This window comes from Oryctolagus cuniculus, chromosome 12, assembly GCF_964237555.1.
Source record: "Oryctolagus cuniculus chromosome 12, mOryCun1.1, whole genome shotgun sequence".
NCBI classification, from domain to species: domain Eukaryota; kingdom Metazoa; phylum Chordata; class Mammalia; order Lagomorpha; family Leporidae; genus Oryctolagus; species Oryctolagus cuniculus.
The window spans coordinates 55,673,390-55,696,936 of record NC_091443.1 but is presented as its reverse complement, the minus strand read 5'-3'; the positions used below and the strand labels follow the sequence as shown (position 1 = coordinate 55,696,936).

Below are 23,547 nucleotides of genomic sequence, written 5' to 3'. Positions count from 1 at the left end.
CATGGGAGACCAGGAGGAAGCACCTGGCTCCTGGCTTTGGATCAGTGCAGGCGCCGGCCATAGCGACCATTTGGGGGTTGAACCAATGGAAGGAAGACCTCTCTGTCTAACTATGCCTGTCAAAAAAAAAAAAAAAAAATTTTATATATATATATATATATATATATATATATATATAAAGGCTGCAATGGTCAGGGCTGGGCAAGACTGAAGCCAGAAGCTTCTTCCAGGTCTCCCATGTGGATGCAAGGGCTCAAGAACTTGGGCCATTTTCTGCTGCTCTCCCAGGCACATTATTAGGGAAGCTGGATCAGAAGTGGAGCAGCTGAGACTCGGACTGGCATTCACATGGGATGCTGGCACTACAGGCAGAGGTTTAACCTTCTATACTACAGCAAAAGCCTAGAATATTTCTTTCACTTGATCTGCCATGACTGTGTGTTTATTCCTTTATCACTATCCTACTATATGCAGGACAGTGTTCTAGGCATCGGATGTTAACGGATTAGCAGTGTATATAGCAGCACAAAATAAACTAAGATGAAACCATACAATACCATACATGCCATCATGCAGCTTACATTTTTTTTAAAAAAATTTTTAAGATTTCATTGATTTGAAAGGCAGAGTTACAGAGAAAAAGTGGGAGAGACAGAGAGAGCAAGAGATCTTCCATCCATTGGTTCACTCCGCAGATGGCTGCAACAGCTGGGGCGGACCCAGGCCAAAGCCAGGAGCCAGGAGTCAGGAACTTCTTCCAAGTCTCCTACATGAGTGCAGGGGCCCAAGTACTTGGGCCATCTTCCACTGCTTTCCCAGATGCATTAACAGGAAGCTGGATGGGAACTGGAGCAATCGGGACTCAAACTGGCGCCCATATGAGATGCTGGCACCACAGGTGGCAGTTTTATCCACTATGCCACAATGTTGGCCCCATGCTGCTTACATTTTAGTGCAGGAAAAAAGTGTTCTTGGATTGAGAGTTAGATGGTAATAAATATTAACTGGAAAATAATTTTTAATATAGTCTATTTTGTACTTCGTTTGAACTTCCTTAAACACTCCCATTATTTAAATGTTTGTTGGTGGATTAAAGATCTAAATCTACAACCTGATACCATCAAATTATTAGAGAACACTGGAGAAACCCTGCAGGATATAGGCACAGGCAAAGACTTCTTGGAAAAGACCCCAGAGGCACAGTCAGTCAAAGCCAGAATTAACAATTTGGATTACATCAAATTGAGAAGTTTCTGTACTGTAAAAGAAACAGGAAAGTGAAGAGGCAACCAACAGAATGGGAAAAATATTTGCAAATTATGCAACTGATAAAGGATTAATAACCAGAATCTACAAAGAGATCAAGAAACTTCACAACAACAAAACAAGTAAACCACTTAAGAGATGGGCCAAGGACCTAAACAAAATTTTTCAAAAGAGGAAATACAAATGGCCAACAGACACATGAAAAAATATTCAGGATCACTAGCCATCGTGGAAATGCAAATCAAAACCATTAAGCTGGCATGTACCAATGCCATCTTACTAAAGTGATCAGTTTCAGTTCATAATTGATCATAAAGATAGTATTAAGTATCAAAGGGATCACATAAACAAGACTAGTGTCTGCAAATACTAACTGATAGAATAAAAAAGGGAGAGAACGATCCAACATGGGAAGCGGGATACACAGCAGACTCACAGAATGGCAAATGCCCTAAACAGCACTCTGGCCTCAGAATCAGCCCTTAAGGCATTCGGATCTGGCTAAAAAGCCCACGAGAGTATTTCAGGCATGGAAAGCCAAGACACTGTGACAAAAAAATGACCTACATGAAAGATCTCTGTGAGTGAGATCCCAGTGGAAAGAACAGGCCATCATAGAAGGAGGTACCTTTCTCTGAAGGGAGGAGAGAACTTCCACTTTGACTATGACCTTGTCTAAATAAGGTCGGAGTTTGTGAACTCAAGAGGCTTCCATAGCCTTGGCAGCTCATGACGAGAGCCTTGGGTGATTACTGATGTCATAAATAAGAGTTTTGGGGAGTGAACCAGCAGATGGAAGATCTGTCTTTCCTCCTCTCTCTGTAACTCTGCTTTTCAAAAAAACAAAAAATAAATCTTTAAAAAATCAGGGGGCTGGCACTGTGGTTAGTGGGTAAAGTATCCATCTGCAATGCTGGCATCCCAGATCTGCACCACTTCTGATCCCACTCCCTACTAATGTGTCTGGGAAAACATCAGAGGATGGCCCAAGTCCTTGTGCCCTTGTACCCATGTGGAAGACCTGGAAGAAGCTCCTGGCTCCTGACTTCAGACTGACACAGCCCCAGTGGTTGTGGCCATTTGGGGAGCAAACCAGCGAATGGAAGACCTCTCTCTCTGTCTCTACCTCTCTCTGTAACTCTACCTTTCAAATACATGAATATTTAAAAAAATAAAAAGCAGCCCGAACAGAGTACACATTATCTGATTTTATATAAAATTCCACAAAACACAAACTAATGTACAGTGACAGAAAGTAGAACAGTGGGTGCCTGGGGACCAGGAATTAGGTGAATAGACTAAAAAAGGGCACAAGGAAACTTTAAAGGGTGATGAAAATGCTCAGTATCTTGATTATGATAATTCTTTCATTGGGTGTGTGTATATACATGTATGTCAAAACTCATTAAACTGCACACTTAAAGTATATGCAGTTAATTTTATGTTAATTATAACTCAATAAAACTGTAAAAGAAATATGGACTGGGAAAAATATTTATAACATATCAAAAAGGGTTTTTAAGTAGGTCTAAGTGCTCCCAAAAGCTATATCATTCTTGGGTGCTTCATTAAAGTTAATTAAGTCTCTAAAAAAGAAGTAAAATTAACTTCAAGATGCAATGACTTTGAACAGCCCTTGTTTCGACTATTGAGGAACAATTTGTTTTGTTCTTTCTTTTTTTTTTTACTGTGCAAATTGTTGAACTCTTAGTACAGAGTTGGTCTTCAATGTATAAAGTTAACTGAAAATGGATCTTAGTGGAGAATGGGACTGGGAATGGGAGAGGGAGGAAGGGGAGGGGTGGGAGAGTGGGTGGGAAGAATCACTGTATTCCTAAAGTTGTACTTATGAAATGTGAAGTCTGTATTCCTTAAATAAAAGGATTCTTTGCGAGGGGAAAAGGGTTGATATCTCTAAGTATAAAGAATAACTAAGGGTAAATAAAGATACCAATGAGTAAGAGATATGAACATAAAGTTCACTACACTTTTCTGAGTCTGAAATTTTCCATAATCAAAGTAAAAACCACAATTTTCAAAAATAACATTAAAACAATCCCTCACTCTTGTATAACTCAAGATATAGTTGAAGAGATAAAAATACAATTATATTGTGATTCCAAGTTTAAGGCACACTGCAAAGTGTATTTGAGGGCTGACAGATACCAAGTGATGGAATAATCAAAGCTGGAGTGGCAGATTAGGCAGAAGACTGGAGGAAACAAATTAAGAGCCCAGTTGTTGAAGTAATGAAGATGAACATTAGAGTGCGTAATTTCTTAATGGCAGGCAAGGAATGAAAAGCAGCAAAGAGTTCAGATGAAGGAAAATAAATGAACGAGGCAATGAGGTGGAGCAAAGATGGAGACAACTTTTAATAAGGATTTTACTGTATCTTCATTTCTAATACAATAATCAGAACCTCTGTTGCTACAGTGGAGAAAACACAGGAAAGGAACTGAGGTGGTTCATTCACCCTGAAGGTTTAGAAGGATAGAATTGTTACTTAGGCACCACATTTAACCTTCACCATGTCTGTCTGTCTTACATTAATATTTTTCTCTCAACAAATTGTTTTTAATTAATTTCACTCTAAGCAAGATCTGTAAAATGAAACATTACACTTTTTGTAATATATTAAACCAAGTACATCTTGCATACTTTCAATGGCATATACACTCTTGTTATATTAAAAGACAATCATTTCATTTATTCAATTCTATATGTTCAATTTCCCTATCACCGACTCTTAATGTCTAAATCTTAGTTCTAGCTCATTGATAAGTGATCTCTAGCCTTACTTGTACCTTCCTGCTCATTTTTTTAATTTGACAGGTAGATTTAGAGACAGTGAGAGAGAGAGACAGACAGACAGAGAGAGAGAGAGAGAAAGGTCTTCCTTCCGTTGGTTCACCCCCCCAAATGGCCGCCACAGCTGGCTGACGCTGCGCCAATCTGAAGCCAGGAGCCAGGTGCTTCCTCCTGGTCTCCCACATGGGTGCAGGGCCCAAGGACTTGGGCCATCCTCCACTGCCTTCCTGGGCCACAGCAGAGAGCTGGACTGGAAGAGGAGCAACCGGGACTAGAACCCCGGGGCCCATATGGGATGCCGGCGCCACAGGTGGAGGATTAACCAAGTAAACCACGGTGCCGGCCCCATCCTTCCTGCTGATTAGACCCAGGGATGTAAGTAGTGAAGGTCCACTAAAAGGTGATCAGATTAAGCCCTATTCCTCACCTATTCAACTTGCAGCACCATTCGAAGTAATACCCTGATTTGGAAATATTCTCTACCCAGTAAGAAAGCAATCCAGCACATGAAACGGTAGAATAAGCAGCTGAGTTTCATTTAGTTGTGAGGAATCCGTGAAGACAAAAGAAATAGAGCCTAAGAAGCATTAGTAACTACTGAGAAAACAGAGCTGCCTAATTCAGAAAACAAATAATTACATGCATGCTTAAAAGAGAGGGACAGTGTGGTGTGGTGCAAAACAGAGAGCCTCCTCATCATCACCCTGAATTCCCAACCTGCCACTTAAGTCCTCTACCTAATTTCCTGGCACCTTCCTTTCCTCATCTCTGAGGTGCTGACAATGGTTTACTTGACCTAGTTGTGAAGATTAGGTGCTTCATGTGAACACTTGCTCTGCTACTCACTGTGCTCAACAATCGTAGCTGATATTTTAACATATTAACCTGGAAAAACCGTGAAACGATAGATTCTTAAAGCTTACCAGTTTATAAATAATTTCTTTTTAAAAAGATTATTTGAGAGGCAGAAAGAGAGAACTCTCATCCACTGGCTCACTCCCCGAATGCCCACAACAGCCAGAGGGCTGGGCCAGGACGAAGCCATGAAGCCAGAAACTTAATCCAGGTCTCCCCTAAAATTTGTTTCCTTGTATTAAGGTCTTAGGTAGGCCGGCGCCACGGCTGACTAGGCTAATCCTCCGCCTTGCGGCGCCGGCACACCGGGTTCTAGTCCCGGTTGGGGCGCCGGATTCTGTCCCGGTTGCCCCTCTTCCAGGCCAGCTCTCTGCTATGGCCAGGGAGTGCAGTGGAGGATGGCCTAGGAGCTTGGGCCCTGCACCCCATGGGAAACCAGGAGAAGCACCTGGCTCCTTGCTTCGGATCAGTGCGGTGCGCCAGCCACAGCGGCCATTGGAGGATGAACCAACGGTAAAAGGAAGACCTTTCTCTCTGTCTGTCTCTCTCTCACTGTCCACTTTGCCTGTCAAAAAAAAAAAAAAAAAAAGGTCTTAGGTAAAGAAAAAAAATCACAGTAAAAAGAATTGGGAAGGTATCTCAGGGAAATGTCAGTCCTTCTGATGACAGAATAGTGGTGTGTGGGGAGGCAGAAAAACACGCCTCACTGAGCATCAACTTTTGACCCTGAGATTTTATATTTCTGTTAAGTGGGTTGGTAAAAGCCTTGTATGAATAGTTAGAAGGACCAAAAGTGAGTGTTAAATCTCTACAGAACGGAATTTTGCTAGCACAGAGCTATTCTTTAGTTATCTGATTCAATCTACTTTAAAGTTAGTCGATAAAAGGTGGTCAACATAAACTCCTATGAATAAACAGAACTAATGTTTAAAGTCTAACACCCTATCTTAAAACTTTTTATTTATTTGAGAGGCAGAGTTACACACAGAGGGAGAGACATTGAGAAAGAGGGCTTCCATCCACTGGTTCACTCCTCAAAGAGCTGCAAGAGCTGGAGCTGGGCCAATCCGAAGCCAGGAGCCTCTTCCAGGTCTCCCACCTGAGTGGAGGGGCCCAAGCACTTGGGCCATCCACTGCTTTCCCAGGACATCAGAGAGCTGGATCGGAAGTAGAGCAGCCAGGTCTCAAACTGGTGCCCAGATGGGATGCCAGCACTACAGGCAGAGGCACAGCCTACCATGCCACTGCACTGGCCCCTATCTTAAAATTTTAACTCCATTTAATGGAAATATATCTCTCAATATGTTCTCATGTCATTTGTTTAACTTGTGAGTTAATGTTGGGAAATGCTGTTCAACACCAATACAGGTTTCCCTTTTTTTACTACAGGCCCATTTCTGAAAATGTCCCGGGGCTGGGGCTGTGTCTTAGAGGGTAAAACCGCTGCCTGCAGTGCTGGCTTCCCATGTGGTTTCCCACGCTATGGCCTGAGAAATCAGTAGATGGCGGCCCAAGTCCCTGGGCCCCTGCACCCACATGGGAAGACCCAGAGGAAGCTTCTTGCTCCTGGCTTTAGATGGGCGCTGCTCTGGCCATTACGGCCAATTGGAGAATGAATCAGCAGATGAAAAACTTCACTCTCTTTCTGCCTTTCCTTCTCTCTCTGTGTAACTCTGACTTTTTTTTTTCTAACTTTTATTTAATGAATATAAATTTCCAAAGTACAGCTTATGGATTACAATGGCTTCCCCCCCATACCGTCCCTCCCACCCACAACCCTCCCCTTTCCCACTCCCTCTCCCCTTCCATTCACATCAAGATTCATTTTCGATTCTCTTTATATACAGAAGATCAGTTTAGCATACATTAAGTAAAGATTTCAACAGTTTGCTCCCACACAGAAACATAAAGTGAAAAATACTGTTTCAGTACTAGTTACAGCATTAAATCTCAATGTACAGCACACTAAGGACAAAGATCCTACATGAGGAGTAAGTGCACAGTGACTCCTGTTGTTGACTTAACAAATTGACACTCTTGTTTACAGCATCAGTAATCACCCTAGGCTCCTGTCTTTCAAATAAATAAATTATATAAAAAAATACAATGTCCTAGACCCCTGTTTCAAAGGGAAGAGAAATCTCCCCCTCTCTTATATATGTCTAGAAAAGGCAAGCCCAGCAGTCCAAATCTGCCTAATCCATAGATACCATTAGATTTGAGGAACTGGTAAGATTCGAAATTGTTTATCTCACAAAAAAATACTTACATAAACTTAACACACATTTAAATAAATGAGCAGATATAGCATATATAGCATTCATACTTGAATGAGTGAATGCAATAAGCAGTAATACCTGGGGGGGGGAATTCATTGCTAGCCAAGAACACTATACCCAGCAAAGCTGTCCCTCAAAAAGCACCGCAGTGTCCTACTAGTGCAGATCTTTGGAGGCAGCAGCTGATGGCTCAAGTGACTAGGTTCCTGCCACCCTCGTGGGAGACCCAGATTGGGCTCCCAGCTCCCACCTTCAGCCCAGCACAGTCAGCCCCAGTTGTTGCTGGCATTTGCAGGAGTAAACTGGCAGACACAAATAATGTATAAAATGTAGTTTTATTATAATGCATAAATAAAAAATTAGTTTTGATAATATTCCTTTGTGGCCCATGTACATTAAGATATCTAGTTATTTGTTCTTAAAAACTAGGAATTGGCATCACAGTGCGGTGGGAATTATGTCCAATTCAGAATTTTGAACAGACTCTGCTATCCACCATGTGGCCTGAAGCAAGCCATAGATTGTCACTAGCCTCAATTTATCTCTATTACAGAGCAGAGAGAATGAAACTGTTAACACTTCAATTAACAGCATCAATGTTTGTCTCTGCTCCATCTCTTACCTCTTCACCACATGCTAACATGCTCTTACCCTAAACTTGAATCCCATACCTGCTACACTCTCCTCTCAGGCCTTCAAACTGTTCCTCTTGCTTGTGATCAACTTTTCTAGACCTTACTTCAAGATTCAGTTGTCCCATTCTCTGAGACATCTGTCCCCTCCATGCACTCTTTCTCTCCATCAACTGTTGCCCAAACTTGTTTCTTTTCCTTCCTAAGTCACTGATCACAATGTAACTAATAGAACAAGGTACTTATTTTTGACAGTTGTTACACATGTGCCTTATATACATTATCCCATGTAATCCTCACAACCACTCTGTGAAGCAGGTACTACTATTCTTCCCTTGGTTTCATCAATGAGGAAAGTAAGGATTAGGGAAGTTGAACAGCTTGCTGAAAGTCACTCAAGTAATAATTATTACAAATTATCATTACTACTAATTAGTAATAATTAGTAGGGCTGGGATTCAAAGTCACCCTGCTGCCTTTGGTGGGGGAACTTGTACTTCTTACACCTTTGTAGCCTTAGGAAAAGAGTACAACACCTGATGTGCTATTTGCATCAAACGTATGTTTGGTGAACAAGAAAGGCAGAGTGTGTCTTTCGATTAAACAGCGTATTAGGTGCCAGCCATTTGCTTAGGACAAGACCTCTGTCCTCAAAAAGTTTGTAACCAGTCTACGGGGGAAAGAGAAGCCGATGGTTGCAGGACAGAGTGTGGTAAGTGCTACTTCTGTGGCCAGGTTGCTGAGAAAACAATGCGGAGGAAGAAAACAGTCAAGATGTTAGAAAAGTTTGGATTTCTGTGTTTTCCTCTGAAAGCAAATTAAACAAGATTATGCTATATTGGTACACACATGGCAGGAATTAATGTACTTCTTGTTAAAATTAATTATCTATATTCATATATTACTATTTCAAATCACCCACCTATCTAGTTCAAATAAATCTCATCTTTTAAAACACATTTTAAAAGATGATCTACTTTCTAAATATGTTTGAGTTATGTGATACTACATATTTTTCTCTCCCACAGATATAAGAAAAACAATGAAAAAAAAAAGTTACTGGTTACATAACAGGCTCTTAGAACTGCTTACAGCAAAACACCATCATTTAGCTTTTTTTTTAAACTCAGGAAAACAAAGAGCTAAAACTTATTGTATTTCAAGCAACTGCTCCAAAGAAACCATTATACCCTGAACATTTATTCCATATACCCTCACCATTTTATCCCTAGGTTAAAAAAAAGTTTAGATTTTCCGTATTCATTTACCTCCTTCCTTCCCTCTACTTTAATCCTACAATAAAATTAAGTGTAATTCTGATAAGGTATTCCCAGCAGTTATTCACTTGCTAAACAATTTATTCAAGTGGATACTTTCTAAGCTATTACAGAAAACATCAAAATAAGAGCCTTATTAAATTCAAGTTAGATTGTATCTGTCACTTCTTCCTTGTTCAAAGCAATTACCATGAAAGAAAATAAACTAAGCCTAAAAATGTCAGTTATTACAAATTTGGGTACTATCAAAGTTTTTATGGTTTTCTTGGTGACTATATGTAGATTAAATGATTTTAACACTGTTCTAAACCAAAGAAAATAGGTTTCCCTAAACATAGTGGGAGTAGTAAAGATGAAATAAAACAGAGAAGTAGAGGAGAAAGAAGAATGTGAAACAATGAGAAGCGTGATGAGGTACAGGTGGACTTCATTAGTTTGGCAAAATTGATGAAGACAACAGCGAGGACAAAAGCAACAGGGATTAAAATGTTAGGGTGGCAAATGTAAGAAATTTATATAGTTTTAAATACATACAGGACTGAGAGAGAACCTAACTCCTCTGAGCTCAAGTTGCACAGAATCGGGTTCAAGTTCAAAGTTGGTTAAACTTGCTTTCAACTTCTTATCATCTTGACTATTCAGCAAAATGAAAATAACATAGCAGACAAGGAGTTTACATGAAACCTACTTTCTTATCTTCCCCTAACAAATTCTCTCACTGGAAGGGAAAAAAAAAAAAAACAAAAGGAACATTTTATCTTAACAGCTTCCATTTTCAAATAAGTTAAAAACTCTTAAAGAATTCTCTAATGCATGGTAAGCAACAGAGGCGATCAGCAAGCAGCTGCTTATAACAAGGAACTGCAATGTGTCGCCTGCTACAGAGAAAAGTCCAAATCACGGAATTTTCAGTTTAGTCCCTCTCTTAGCCTGTATTCACGTATTACAGAAGTTGCTGACAATTTACATACTGAAGAAATAAGGGACTTCAAACTACAACTCTGTTTAATACCATAATATTAACTAAGATTTTAATTGCATGGTTAAAAATTTAAAACCACAATTCCCCTAGAAAGTATAACTGCCACCATTTAGAGAAAATAATAGGGCTAATCACATTCATCAAATGATTTTATTAAACCTGATGCTATGCTAGTCACTGTAATGACCAGCTATTGTACTTTAGTTCATTAAAGAATTCTTACGCCACTCACTACTGAATTACTGTTTAGCTGGTAAACTGAGGAAAAACCCCGAATAACCTGAAAAGACACAAGTACAGAGTCCATGGTACAAAATTACTGAACCATGCTCCCTCTTTACATAATAATATATAAACTGCTAAGTTTCAGTGTCAGCCACCGGGGGGCTTAGTCTTCTCCAGATACAATCCAACCTGTGTGAGTGAAAACTGAACTCCAGATTCCACATCAGTGACGTCTACGGTGCCCTTCTTTCTGCTTCCAAACCCTTTTCAAACACTGCCACAGATTCCATTTCACCTGGTGGTAGGCAACACTGAACTCATTGTGGGGAAACCCAGAGCAGTTATCAGATACAGCAGGGGGCGAGCCGGCCGCACAGCCCTTCAGCCACAGCGCTCCTGCATCCTTGGGCAAGCGTTCCGATTTTTGCTATCTTAGTTACCATCTCTCTCGGAAACTCCGAGGCTCCCCAAGGCGCCCCGAGTACTCACCTCGCTCATCAGAATCCTGACCCCGGGTTTTCACTTCGGTTCCGCTGGGCTCCTGGGAGCCCGAGGCCGCCGCCCCCTCCCCGGGGTCGTCCACCTTAGTCACGGTGAAGTGCGGCATCGCGGCGGCGGGAAGCGCTGCGCTCCGGAACCCCCTGCCCGCCTCGGGCTGCCTGCGCTCCGCAGACAGCGGCTGGGAATCGGGAAGTGCTCGTGGCTCACGTGACCCACAGCGCCTAGGGAGTGGGGCGCTGGGAGACACGCCTTCCACGGTGTTTATCCTTCACTTAAAAGGACTCGCACTCCACCCCTGTTGTTACTGACCTGCAGAACCCCAGAACCGTTCAGGCGGCCGTGCGGACCGGGCAGTTCAGGAACTCCCTGCGTGCGCCCCTGTCCGCTGCCGTCACTGAAACTGCGGCCACCCTATGTCTGCACTGTGACCTCAACCCCTGCCCTCCTATTTCACATGGCAAAGATTAGGGAAGAGTTCATTTTACAGACTCCTCTGAAGAAAGACTGGCCTAACGTCAACTAGAAAATGAAATGTGTATTGTTTGTAAGCCTCTGTTCTTTATTTCAAACCATATGCGGAAGAAAGTCATACAAACTCATAGACTTTTTCTAACTCTCTGCGTAGAAACAATCAGCAAATATTGAATGAATTCTCATATTTTACACAAGGCAGAGTTCTAGACACTACATAAGGACAAAAAGAGATTAACTTCCCCCAAAATAGAACTTTGTTGAAAACAGAAAACTAGGTTTAAGTAGAAGATTGCAGAATTTGTTAGTATTGTAAAGAGAGCTTAAACATCGTACTTTAAAGAAAAAAAAAAAAAAAACAAAGGAATCTCTGATTAAGAGGAATATAGTTCTTTTAGCACACACTTACAATAGCATACTCTTGGTGTATTTTGTCAGCAGTATCAGATTCTCGGTTGATGACTCCTAACTACACAGTAAGAAGTACTAACTCTGTGCTCAAGAGTCAGTAAATTGAGCCCTGTGTTAATTTCTATCCTGATGATGTAATCTAAGGGCTTTGTTAGGAATGCTTTCCACCTGACAAGTAAGGCTGGGCTAATTTTATTTACCAGAAAGGAATGATGGTTTGTAATCCCCATTCAAAGACTTGAATGTGAACAGAGAAGGAAACCAAAAGTTTGTGCTCTGCATTGCACTGGAAATTTTACATCGTGATTTAATCATCACAGAAACAGAAATATTCAGCTAAGAGCCTTGGCCAAAGTCACAAAGATTGTAAACGGTGAAGCCTACCTTAAGACCTCCAATGCCTTTGTGACAGGCAACACAGACAAGTTTTAAAGAGAGAAAACCCGGGCCGGTGCCAGTGCCATGGCTCAATAGGCTAATCCTCCACCTTGTAGCGCTGGCACACCGGGTTCTAGTCCCGCTCAGGGCGCTGGATTCTGTCCCAGTTGGAAGGCGAACCAATGGCAAAGGAAGACCTTTCTCTCTGTCTTTGTCTCTCACTATCCACTCTGCCTGTCAAAAAAAAAAAAAAAAAAAAGAGAGAGAGAGAGAAAACCTATACACACTTACCTAAACTTTATTTCATGGATTCTTAATAGCATTGTTCTGTAACCTTGGCTGCACACTGGAACCACCTGGTGAGCTTTTAAAACTAATGATGCCTAGGTTCTATCCCAGATAGTCTCATTTTATTACTTTGGAATGCAGCCTGGGCAAACACTTTAAAGTTTCTTCAGGTGGTTCTAACTGCAACCAAGCTTGAGAATTACTGCTGTAGGGGAGGCAGAAAAGTGTTATCACCTGAGATGATTGGTAACTATTTTTTAATCTTTGAAAGAAATTAAGAGCTGGTAGTACTTTGGTGATTTTCCCATATTGCAAGTTAGATAGCTACACAAATAATGTATCTGTAGCAACTTAAAAGAATTACCAAGCTGTCAAAAATTTCAATATTAGAATATTCTGAGGTCCAAGTATGTTAATATTTCAGTGCCATGAGATATTTCCACTTGGATATTGCCTTTCGTATTTATTTTAGAGAGTCTGAACTGTGGCTAATCTTCTGTAGTTGATAGATGGAAACAATGACTCACATTTATAAATCTGTGTACAGCTTGTGTATATAAGCCTTTGTACAAATGTTACCCTACCAGCCCTCCTCTCTCAGAAAATTCCCAAACCAAATAACTAGAAAGGTGACCCATTCTGGTTAACTACAGTAGCAGTAACTTACTTGCCAACTTAATGTGTTGGGACCACAGTGATCAGCAGTTTAAAAATAGGTATCTCCTAGAGTTAACTGTAGGTAAAACTGAAGATAAAGGCAGCACAGAAAAAGCTCAGGTGTATGAGTGATATGCATAGGAAGTTTTAAAAAATTAAAAAGCTCGGTGTAAGAAATAACTATTTGAGGGGCCAGCGCCGTGGCGCAGTGGCTTAATGCCCTGGCCTGAGACATCGGCATCCCATATGGGTGCTGGTGTGAGACCTGGCTGCTCCGCTTCCAATCCAGCTCTCTGCTGTGGCCTGCAAAAGCAGTGGAAGATGGCCCAAGTCTTTGGCCCTCTGCACCCGCGTGGGAGACACAGAGGAAGCTCTTGGCTCCTGGCTTCAGATCCGTGCAGCTCCGTCCATTGCGGCCAATTGGAGAGTGAACCATCGGATGGAGGACCTCTCTGCTTCTCCTCTCTTTATGTAACTCTGACTTTCAAATAAATAAATAAATCTTTTTTTTAAAAAAAAATAACTATTTCAAGCATCACAATTAGGTAACATTACACATACCAAGACAACTAACAATTAATAAGACGGCTAACATCAAACCTGGCGAGAATGTGGGACAGAAAGAACTTTCATACATTTTTGTGGGGGGTGTAAATTAATATATCTATTATGGAAAAGGGTCTGACACTTACCCTATAATCCAGCAACTCCACGCCTAGGTACTTACTTACTCCTAGAAGTGAAAATATATCCCCACAAATGCACTTGAACAAAAATGTTTATAGCATATTATTCATATCATCCCCAAACTAGAAACATCCCTCTTCCATCCTTAAAATAATGGATTAACAAAGCGTGATAGTCGAACAAAGGATTATTATTGAGCAATTAAAAAATGAACTATTGGTACATGCAACGTGGATTGATCTAAAAAATGTGCTAAGTCAAAGAATTTTACACAAAGTAGTAAATAACATGAATTCACAGTTACAAAGCTTTATAACAGGCAAAACTAATCTATGGTGCAAAAAAATAATCAGGAACATGGTTGCCTCTGGGGGAATGGAGGTAAAGATTAAGTGGCACCAGATAGGAGAGGACTTCCTGGAGCCCTGGAAATATTCTATATCCTTATAGGGTTTAAGGTTCTAACAGGTACAGGCATTTGTCAAAACTCAGCCAAGAGTCACTCAAAAAGTTTGCCTCAAAAGAAAAAAGAAAGTGGCAAACAAATACTGAATTTTAATTAATAATATGCTTCTTGAGGTATTTGGAGGAAGTGAACTGATGTCTACAATTTACTTGATGCTACAACAGTACAGACAGGTAAAAGGACAAGTACAATAAAATGTTAATAACAGAATATGGGTGAGGGGTGTACAGTTGTTCACTGTAAAACTTCTGCATGCTTGAAAAAATTACATAATAAACTGTTGAAAAAACACAATGAATTGACACTATTATGAAAATAAACTAGCAAATCACAGGGAGAAAATATTCAGCAGACATATATTTGACAAAGTACTCTTATCTATAACATCCTAAAAAACCCCACAACTCAAAAATAAAAAGATAACTCAAGGCCATCATTTTGACACAGCAGGTTAAGCTGCTGCCTACAATGCCAGCATCCCATATATCCCATATTGGAGCACCAGTTTTGAGTCCTGAGTCTTGGCTGCTCCACTTCCAAACCAACTCCCTGCTACTGCACCTGGGAAGGCAGCAAAAAATGGCCCAAGTACCTGAACCCCTTTCACCTACATGGGAGACCTGAAAGGAGTTCTGGGCTTGTGGCTTTGGCCTGGCCCAGCCCTGACCATTATGGCCATTTTAGGGTGTGAACTAGTTGGTGGAAGATCTCTTCTGCTGCTGCCTAAATGGGAAAACTGGATTGAGCTCTTGGCTCTGGCGGATGGAAGCTCTTTGCCTCTCTCTCACATAAATTAATTTAAAATTTTCTAAATATTTGGTTATTTATTTGAAAGGCAGAGTTACAGAGAGAAAGAGAGAGAGAGAGAGAAAGACAGAGAGCTCTTGTATCTGCTGGTTCACTCCCCAAATGGCCCCAACGGCTGGGGCTGTGCCAAATGGAAGCCAGGAGCTTCTTCCAGGTCTCCCATGTGGGTACTGGGGCCCAAGCACTTGGGCCATCTTCTACTGCTTTTTCAGGCACATTAGCAGGGAGGTGGACTGGAAATGGAACAGCTGGGACTCAAACCAGCATTCATAGGAGACGTGAGCACTACAAGCTGTGGCTTAAGCTGCTGCACCACAGCACTGGCCCCAACAAAAAATTTTTAAAGATCATTGGCATGGGGCCAGCGCCATGGCTCAGTTAGTTAATCCTCTGCCTGTGGCACCGGCATCCCATATGGGTGCCAGTTCTAGTCCCAGTTGTTCCTCTTCCAGTCCAGCTCTCTGCTGTGACCCAGGAAGGCAGTGGAGGATGGCCCAAGTGCTTGGGCGCCTGCACCTGAATGGGAGATCAGGAGGAAGCACCTGGCTCCTGGCTTCAGATTGGTGCAACTCCAGCCATTGCAGTCAATTGGGGAGTGAACCAGCAGATCGAAGAATCTCTCTCTCTCTCTCACTTTCTCTCTCTCTGCCTCTCTTTCTCTCTCTTTCAAATAAATAATAACTCTTTAAAAAAATTTACACTGAAAAATTACAGTAGGGTCAACATGTGGCCTAATGGGTTAAGCCACTGTTAGCAACGTTATCATCCCATATTGGAGTGCCAGTGCGTCCTGGTTGCTCTGCTGCAGATCCAGTTCCCTATTTATGTGCCTGGGAAAGCAACAAAAGATGGTCCAAGTATTTGGGCAGGTGCCACCCACGTGGGAGACCTGGAGTTCCTGACTCCTGGCTTCTGCCTCGCTCAGCCCCAACTGATGTGGCCATTTGGGGAGTGAACCAGTAGATGGAAGATCACTTTTACTCGGTCTCCCTGTCGCTCCCCCTCTTCGTGGAGGAACGACACAGGACCCTGCGCTGTTCTTTTGTCTGCTCGGCCCTCCCCGGGTTTGCTGCTGGTTCTTCCCGGGTTGGCTACTATCCCTTCCACCTCCGTGGAAGGGCGGTTCCCCCTGGCCACATTCCCCACTTCCGCAGGGGAGCGGCACACCGCCGGCCGGCTCTCTCGGGGGCTGCACAGGTGTTCCTTCAGATGTTCCCCTTAGATGTTCCTGGTGCATGTTGTCTCTCTCCTCCTTTATAGTCCTCCTCCGCCAATCCCAACTCGGCTGCCCACACGCCGAGTACGCTGCTCTCCTCCAATCAGTAGCAAGTCCTACAGTTTATTGGTTGAACTGGAGGCAGCTGTGCGGAAGCTGTTTACTTCTCTCCCAGCGCCATATTGTGGGAGAGCAGATGCATAGAATAAGTCTTAATTCCAGTAACTCAGTCTAGTCCGGTTTGCTCCCCACACTCCCCCTTTCTCTTTCACTCTGCCTTTCAAATAAATAAAACAAATTGGGAAAAAAAAAAGTTAACATTCCCCATTCTTCAGAACAGGTCTATCTTAGGAAGTATTTAGAAATTATAATTTACCATGCCACACTATCCAATTTTTATTATTTAAAAAATTTATTTGACATGGGGCTGGTGTTGAGGCATAGTAAGCTAAGAAGCTGCCTGTCATGCCAGCATCCTGTATGAGTGTTGGTTTAAGTCCCTGCTGCTCCACTTCCCATCCAGCTCCCTGCTAATGTGCCTGGGAAAGCACCAGTAGATGGCCCAAGTGTTTGGCTACATAGGAGACCAGGATGGAGTTCCAGGCTACTGGCTTCAGCCTGGCCCAGCCCGGGAGTTATGGCCACTGGGGGACTGAATCAGTGGATGGAAGATTCTCTCGCTCTCTCCATCTTTCTGAAACTCTTTCAAACAAATACATAAATAATCTTTTTTAAAATTTTGCAAGCAGAGATTCACAAGCAGAGAGAGTGAGCTGGTCCATTTCTCAAATGAGAGAGAAAGCAAGAGAGTGTGTGCTTCCATTAGCTTGTTCATTTCTCAAAAGTCAGAGCTGGGCAGGGCCAAAACTAGGAGCTGGAACTCCATCCAGGTCTCCCTCTGAGAGTGGCAGAATCCCTATCACTTAAGCCATCACTATTGCCTCCCAGAGTCTGCACAAGCAGGAAGCTGGAGGGAGAAGTTAGAGCCAGGAATCAAACTCAGGCACTCTGATGTGGGATGCTGGCATCTTAACCATTGAACACTTATTTTTAATTACTTATTTTTAATCATAGCTCACCTTATTTTGTTTTTTAAAGATTTGTTTATCTATTTGAAAGTCAGAGTTACATAGAGAAGGAGAAGCAGAGAGAGAGAGAGAGAGAGAGAGAGATAGGTCTTCCATCTGCTAGTTCACTCCCCAATTGGCTGCAATGGCCAGAGCTGCGCCAATCCAAAGCCAGGAGCCAGGAGTTTCTTCTGTGTTTCCCACGTGGGTTCAGGGGCCAAAGGACCTGGGCCATCTTCTGTTGCTTTCCCAGTCCATAGCAGAGAGCTGGATTGGAAGAGGAGAAGCTGGAATTTGAACCAGTGCCCATGTGGGATTCTGGCACTGCAGGCGGTGGCTTAACCTTCTACGCCACAGTGCTGGCCCCACTCACCTTATTTTTAATGGGTTGTTTTATTCAACTCATTTATTTAAAACAAATGAAGACTTATTAGATTTAGTGAGAAAACTGAAACAACTAAGAGTCAGTGGAAATTATTTCAACACAGTCATTATCAGATTGTCACACATTGATATATCATGAAAAATCACTCAATTTTAGAGAAAATCATATGTATTTTCTCTTAGTTCTCAAAAACTGAGAACTGTATCAATTGAAAGCTATACAAATAACGTAGAACCACTGATCTCATTGCTGAAAATTATCAAGTAACCATTCATGCTAAAAATGCATCCATAATGCAAGGAAACTTTTTTTAAGAAAACTTCTAGCTGGCGCTGACACACCGGGTTCTAGTCCTGGTCGGGGCGCCGGATTCTGTCCCGGTTGCCCCTCTTCCAGGCCAGCTCTCTGCTGTGGCCAGGGAGTGCAGTGGAGGATGCCCAAGTCCTTGGGTCCTGCACCCGCATGGGAGACCAGGAGAAGCACCTGGCTCCTGGTTTCAGATCAGCAGTGTGCCAGCCGCAGTGCGCCAGCCGCAGTGGCCAATGGAGGGTGAACCAAGGGCAAAAAGGAAGACCTTTCTCCCTGTCTACTCTGCCTGTCAAAAACAAAACAAAAGGCCGGCGCCGTGGCTCAATAGGCTAATCCTCCACCTTGCGGCGCCGGCACACCGGGTTCTAGTCCCGGTTGGGGCGCCGGATTCTGTCCCGGTTGCCCCTCTTCCAGGCCAGCTCTCTGCTATGGCCAGGGAGTGCAGTGGAGGATGGCCCAGGTGCTTGGGCCCTGCACCCCATGGGAGACCAGGAAAAAGCACCTGGATCCTGGCTCCTGCCATCGGATCAGCACGGTGCACCGGCTGCAGCGGCGGCCATTGGAGGGTGAACCAACGGCAAAGGAAGACCTTTCTCTCTCTCTCTCTCTCTCTCACTGTCCACTCTGCCTGTCAAAAATAAAAAAAATAAAAACAAAACAAAACAAAACAAAACAAACCAAACCAAAAACCAACTTCTAGGGGCCGGTGCTGTGGCGCAGGGGGTTAAAGCCCTGGCCTGAAGCACCGGCATCCCATATGGGTGCCAGTTCGAGTCCCGGTTGCTCTTCTTCCGATCCAGCTCTCTGCTGTGGCCTGGGATAGCAGAATGACCCAACTCCTTGGGCCCCTGCACCCGTGTGGGAGACCTGGAGGAGGATCCTGCCTCCTGGCTATGGATCGGCCCAGCTCCGGCCGTTGCAGCCATTTGGGGAGTAAACCAGCAGATAGAAGATCTCTCTCTCCTCTCTGTCTCTACCTCTCTATGTAACTCTTTAAAATAAATAAAATAAAGCTTTAAAAAAATAAAAAAGAAAACTTCTATAATAAGTGAGTACTAAACAAAATCCTTGGAATTAAAAAGACACATATATTCTAAATACAGCAGTTGTACTAAATGTCATTCTGAAGAGCATTATGCAGATTTTTGAAAGTTCTGGTAATTTCTGGAAGTTTAAATACATTGGTAATGTATTTAATAGCATTCATTTTTAAATAAAACATGAGATTAAACATGATCAAAGTACTATTGGAAATGCTGTAAAATAAATACAAACTGCTCTAAAATTTAAAAGTGTAAAAACACTGTGGCACAGTGGGTTAAGCCTCTGCTTGCGATGCCCACATCTCATATTTGAGCTTTTAGTCAACTTTGAGTCAACTTTGAGTCTCAGCTGCTTTGCTCCTGATCCAGCTTCCTGCTAATGTACCTGGGAAGGCAGTTTATGACGGCCCAAGTACTTAGGCCTCTGCTATCCATGTCGGAGATCCAGAGGGAGCTTCTGGATCCTGGCTTTGGACTGACCCAGCCTCAGCTGTGGCAGCCATTTGGGAAGTGAGCCAGCAGACGGAAGAGTATGCACTCTTCTGTGTTTTTCCTTCTAACTCTCTGTTACTCTTTCAAATGCATACATACATAAATTTTTTAAAATGTAATAAAAAGAGTAAAACTGACTAGATTCTAGGAGAATAGCTACAGTAGCCTTAATTTATCTTTATTGGTCTACACCTTCTCATAGCATTCTCTCACTCAAATACATTAGACAAGGCTTTGCAAAAGCATGTGCAAACACAAACAAAGATTTAGTGGGAATGCTGAGCAAAGAAAAATTCTGACTTCAAAATATTAAAATCGAATGGTCTTTCATATCCCTGTGGTTTTAAGGCACCATTCAGAGTGCTTGCTCCACTACTGAAATCTAGCTACACCTAAGGAAACTTTAAAATTGTAACCAACAAGAGTATCACATCTACAGTATTTAGTTTATTATAAATAGTGTTTTCAAAGAAATTACAACGTGGAATCTACTTCTAAGCCACTACTTCCAATGTAGTAATAAATATTTCAAAATATTTAATGCAGCCACCCTTTACTAAATCTCTGTAAGCATTGGCCAGCAATTAGATACAAATAAAAATTAGCTATATTATATCTTAATTTTCTTGATCAAGAACAATTTTTAAAAAATATTTACTTATTTATTAGAAAGGCAGATTTACTGAAGAAAGAGAGAGAGAGAGATTGAGAGAGAGAGAGATTTGCCATCTGCTGGTTCTTTCCCCAGATGGCCAAAGGCAGGAGCTGGGAAGTCCACGGGGGCTCCTATGCAGGTGCAGGGATCCAAGTACTCGGGTCATCTCTTGCTGCTTTGCCAGGCTCACTGCAGGGAGTTGGATCAGAGGTTAAGTAGCCAGGACTCAAACTGGCACTCATGTGGTATGCCCACAACACAGGCAGTAGCTTAACTCACTAAGCTACAATGCTGTCCACATTAAGGCCAATTTATAAGGAACTTTCAGCTACAAAGATTGATTTATGTTTTATACTCAACCACATATTTTATAAAGTTTTTATAACAAATATAAATAATTCATCCTATTAGAAGAGATGTTGTCTGAGAAAAAAAGTATGAATTATTTCTTTAATATACATGAATTAGGGACCAGCGCTATGACATAATAGGCTAAGCCCCTGCCTGCGGCACTGGCATCCCATATGGGCACCAGTTCTAGCCCTGGCTGCTCCTCTTCTGATCCAGCTCTCTGCTATGGCCTGGGAAAGCAGCAGCAGATGGCCCAAGTCCTTGGGCCCCTGCACCCACGTGGGAGACCTGGAAGAAGCTCCTGGCTCCTGGCTTCAGCCTAGCTAGCCCTGGCCATTGCAGCCATTTGGGGAGTGAATCAGTGGATGGAAGACCTCTTTCTCTCCACCTCACCCTCTGTGTAACTCTTTCAAATGAATGAGTAAATATTAAAAAAAAAAACTTCCAAAAGATTTTAATATGTCCACTGGTAGAGAAACACTCCTCCAAACCTCCTGTAGTGTGGCATCATTTATAAGGCTAGGCACAAAAACAAAAGGCTATGAACCACTGTTTTAGAGTGGTGCTTTGAAAATTATCTCTGGTAAAGATTTTTTTCTTTGAACTTCCAATATATCATAATTTATTTTTATGTTTTATTTTTTGACAGGCAGAGTGGACAGTGAGAGAGAGAGAGAGAAAGGTCTTCCTTTTTGCCATTGGTTCACCCTCCAATGGCTGCCACGGCCAGCGCGCTGCGGCCGGCGCACCGCGCTGATCCGATGGCAGGAGCCAGGTACTTATCCTGGTCTCCCATGGGGTGCAGGGCCCAAGCACTTGGGCCATCCTCCACCGTACTCCCGAGCCACAGCAGAGAGCTAGCCTGGAAGAGGGGCAACCGGGACAGAATCCGGCGCCCCGACCGGGACTAGAACCCGGTGTGCCGGCGCCACAAGGCGGAGGATTAGCCTAGTGAGCCACGGCGCCGGCCACATAAGATAATATTTTTAAAAAATAAAATGAATTATTAGGAAGATAAAATAAGTATATACCAAACAAGTTTAGATTCAATAGACATGAAATTGCTTATCAAACTATACGAGTTTCTTTAAAAAATTGTAAACTTATCTCCTCACAGACAGGTCCTCATACTATATGCTGAATATTTCTGTGTTAAAGAAGTCTATTAACAGGTTATGAGAAGAGATGGGCAGTTCTCTATTTAAATTTGGAGTTACTGCTACAGAGGGAGCGTGAAAAGTGTACTCCATTCATAAGGAGAAGATACGTATGTATGTATACACACACACATATACTTTTTTATCATATTCATCAAACCCTGAAAATATTAAAATATCAAAATTAATATTCTTGTTGAACTATGGTCTTTTTACTTGTTGAACTCTTTATTTAGCGGAGCATTAAGCCTTTGTCTATAATGCAAACCAGAGGCCCTCATTGCAGCACAGTGTGTTAAGCCTCCTCCTGCAATGCTGGTATCCCACATGGGCACTGGTTCTAGTCCTGGCTGCTTCACTTTTAATCCAGCTCTCCAGTTCTGGCTGCTCCACTTCCTAATGTGCCTGGGAAAAAGCAATGGAAGACGGTCCAAGTGTTTGGGCCCCTTCATTTACGTGGGAGACTTGGAAGAAGCTGTGCTGCTAGCTTCGGCTTGGCCCAGCCCCAGTTATTGTGGCTATTTGGGGAGTGAACCACAGTGTGTTAAGCCTCCTCCTGCAATGCTGGTATCCCACATGGGCACTGGTTCTAGTCCTGGCTGCTTCACTTTTAATCCAGCTCTCCAGTTCTGGCTGCTCCACTTCCTAATGTGCCTGGGAAAAAGCAATGGAAGACGGTCCAAGTGTTTGGGCCCCTTCATTTACGTGGGAGACTTGGAAGAAGCTGTGCTGCTAGCTTCGGCTTGGCCCAGCCCCAGTTATTGTGGCTATTTGGGGAGTGAACCATCAGATAGAAGCACTCTCTCTCTCTCTGAACCATCCGGTAGAAGCACGCTCTCTCTTTTTCTCTCTCCCTATCTCTCTCTCTCCTATCATCCTTTCAAATAAATAAAAAATAAATCTGGTTTATTTCCACTTTCCATCTGCTGGTTCACTCCCCAAATGGCTGCAATAGCCAGGGCTGGGTATAGCCAGGAGCTTCACCCAGGTCTCCCACGTGGGTGAGTGGGGCCCAACCACTTGGGCTGTCTTTTGCTGCTTTTCTAGGTGCATTAGCAGGAAACTGAATCGAAGTGAAGCATGTGAGTCAGGAGCTGGTGCCTGTACAGGATGTCAGCGTCGAAGGCAGTGGCTTAACTCACGATGTCACAATGCAGGCCCCAAAATTATCACAAATTCTAAATTTTGTCTTATTATGTAGATAATTACAGAAAGAATTAAAATAAATCAATTACTCTGGTGAAGACCAACTAATAAGTAGGAAGGACTTAGTATCTAAAACTCCTGCATCTAAATATTATATGAAATTATATATGAAAATGGATTTTTATGAAATGATAACACTGATTATTATATAATGCATTTCAGGGCTAAGCACTGAAAGACGATAAAAATCTAAGAGAGTCATAATATGGTAGAGTAAGGAAGCCATAGTTCTCAAAACATCAGGAAAATTTCATGCTTTACTGAGGCTGAAGGAATTGTGCGTATATTCAATATTATCTGAGTGCCCAGTATGTGCCAGGAAGTAGCAATGAAGTGAAGAGTAAAGACTGTTCCTACCCTTAAGCTCACAGCCTTGTGCAGTTAGCTATGGAATAAAAGGTGACATAAAACTGTAAGTACAATATGCCACCAGGGGTGGAGAAACCTGTTCCCTGCCAAGGGCCATTTGGATATTTTTTTTTTTCTTATTTTTATTTTTATTTTTTATTTTTTTGACAGGCAGAGTGGACAGTGAGAGAGAGAGACAGAGAGAAAGGTCTTCCTTTGCCGTTGGTTCACCCTCCAATGGCCGCCGCGGCCAGCGCGCTGCGGCCGGCGCACCGCGCTGATCCGATGGCAGGAGCCAGGAGCCAGGTGCTTTTCCTGGTCTCCC

General features: G+C 42.6%; 1 protein-coding gene across 4 annotated transcripts in view; it reads right to left on the bottom strand.

Annotated features, from left to right (window-relative positions):
• Positions 1–23,547, bottom strand: part of SLC12A6 (solute carrier family 12 member 6) — a 122,521-nt gene that overhangs the window by 81,969 nt on the left and 17,005 nt on the right. Inside the window, exon 1 of one of the 4 annotated variants that reach the window (XM_051822109.2) lies at positions 10,817–11,252. The exons of the other annotated variants lie outside the window; for them this stretch is intronic. Within the exon in view, the coding sequence (XP_051678069.1) occupies positions 10,817–10,934 (118 nt within the window). The 5' untranslated portion in view covers positions 10,935–11,252. Of the gene's footprint in view, positions 1–10,816; positions 11,253–23,547 lie in introns of those variants that run through there. 4 annotated transcript variants of the gene reach the window in all.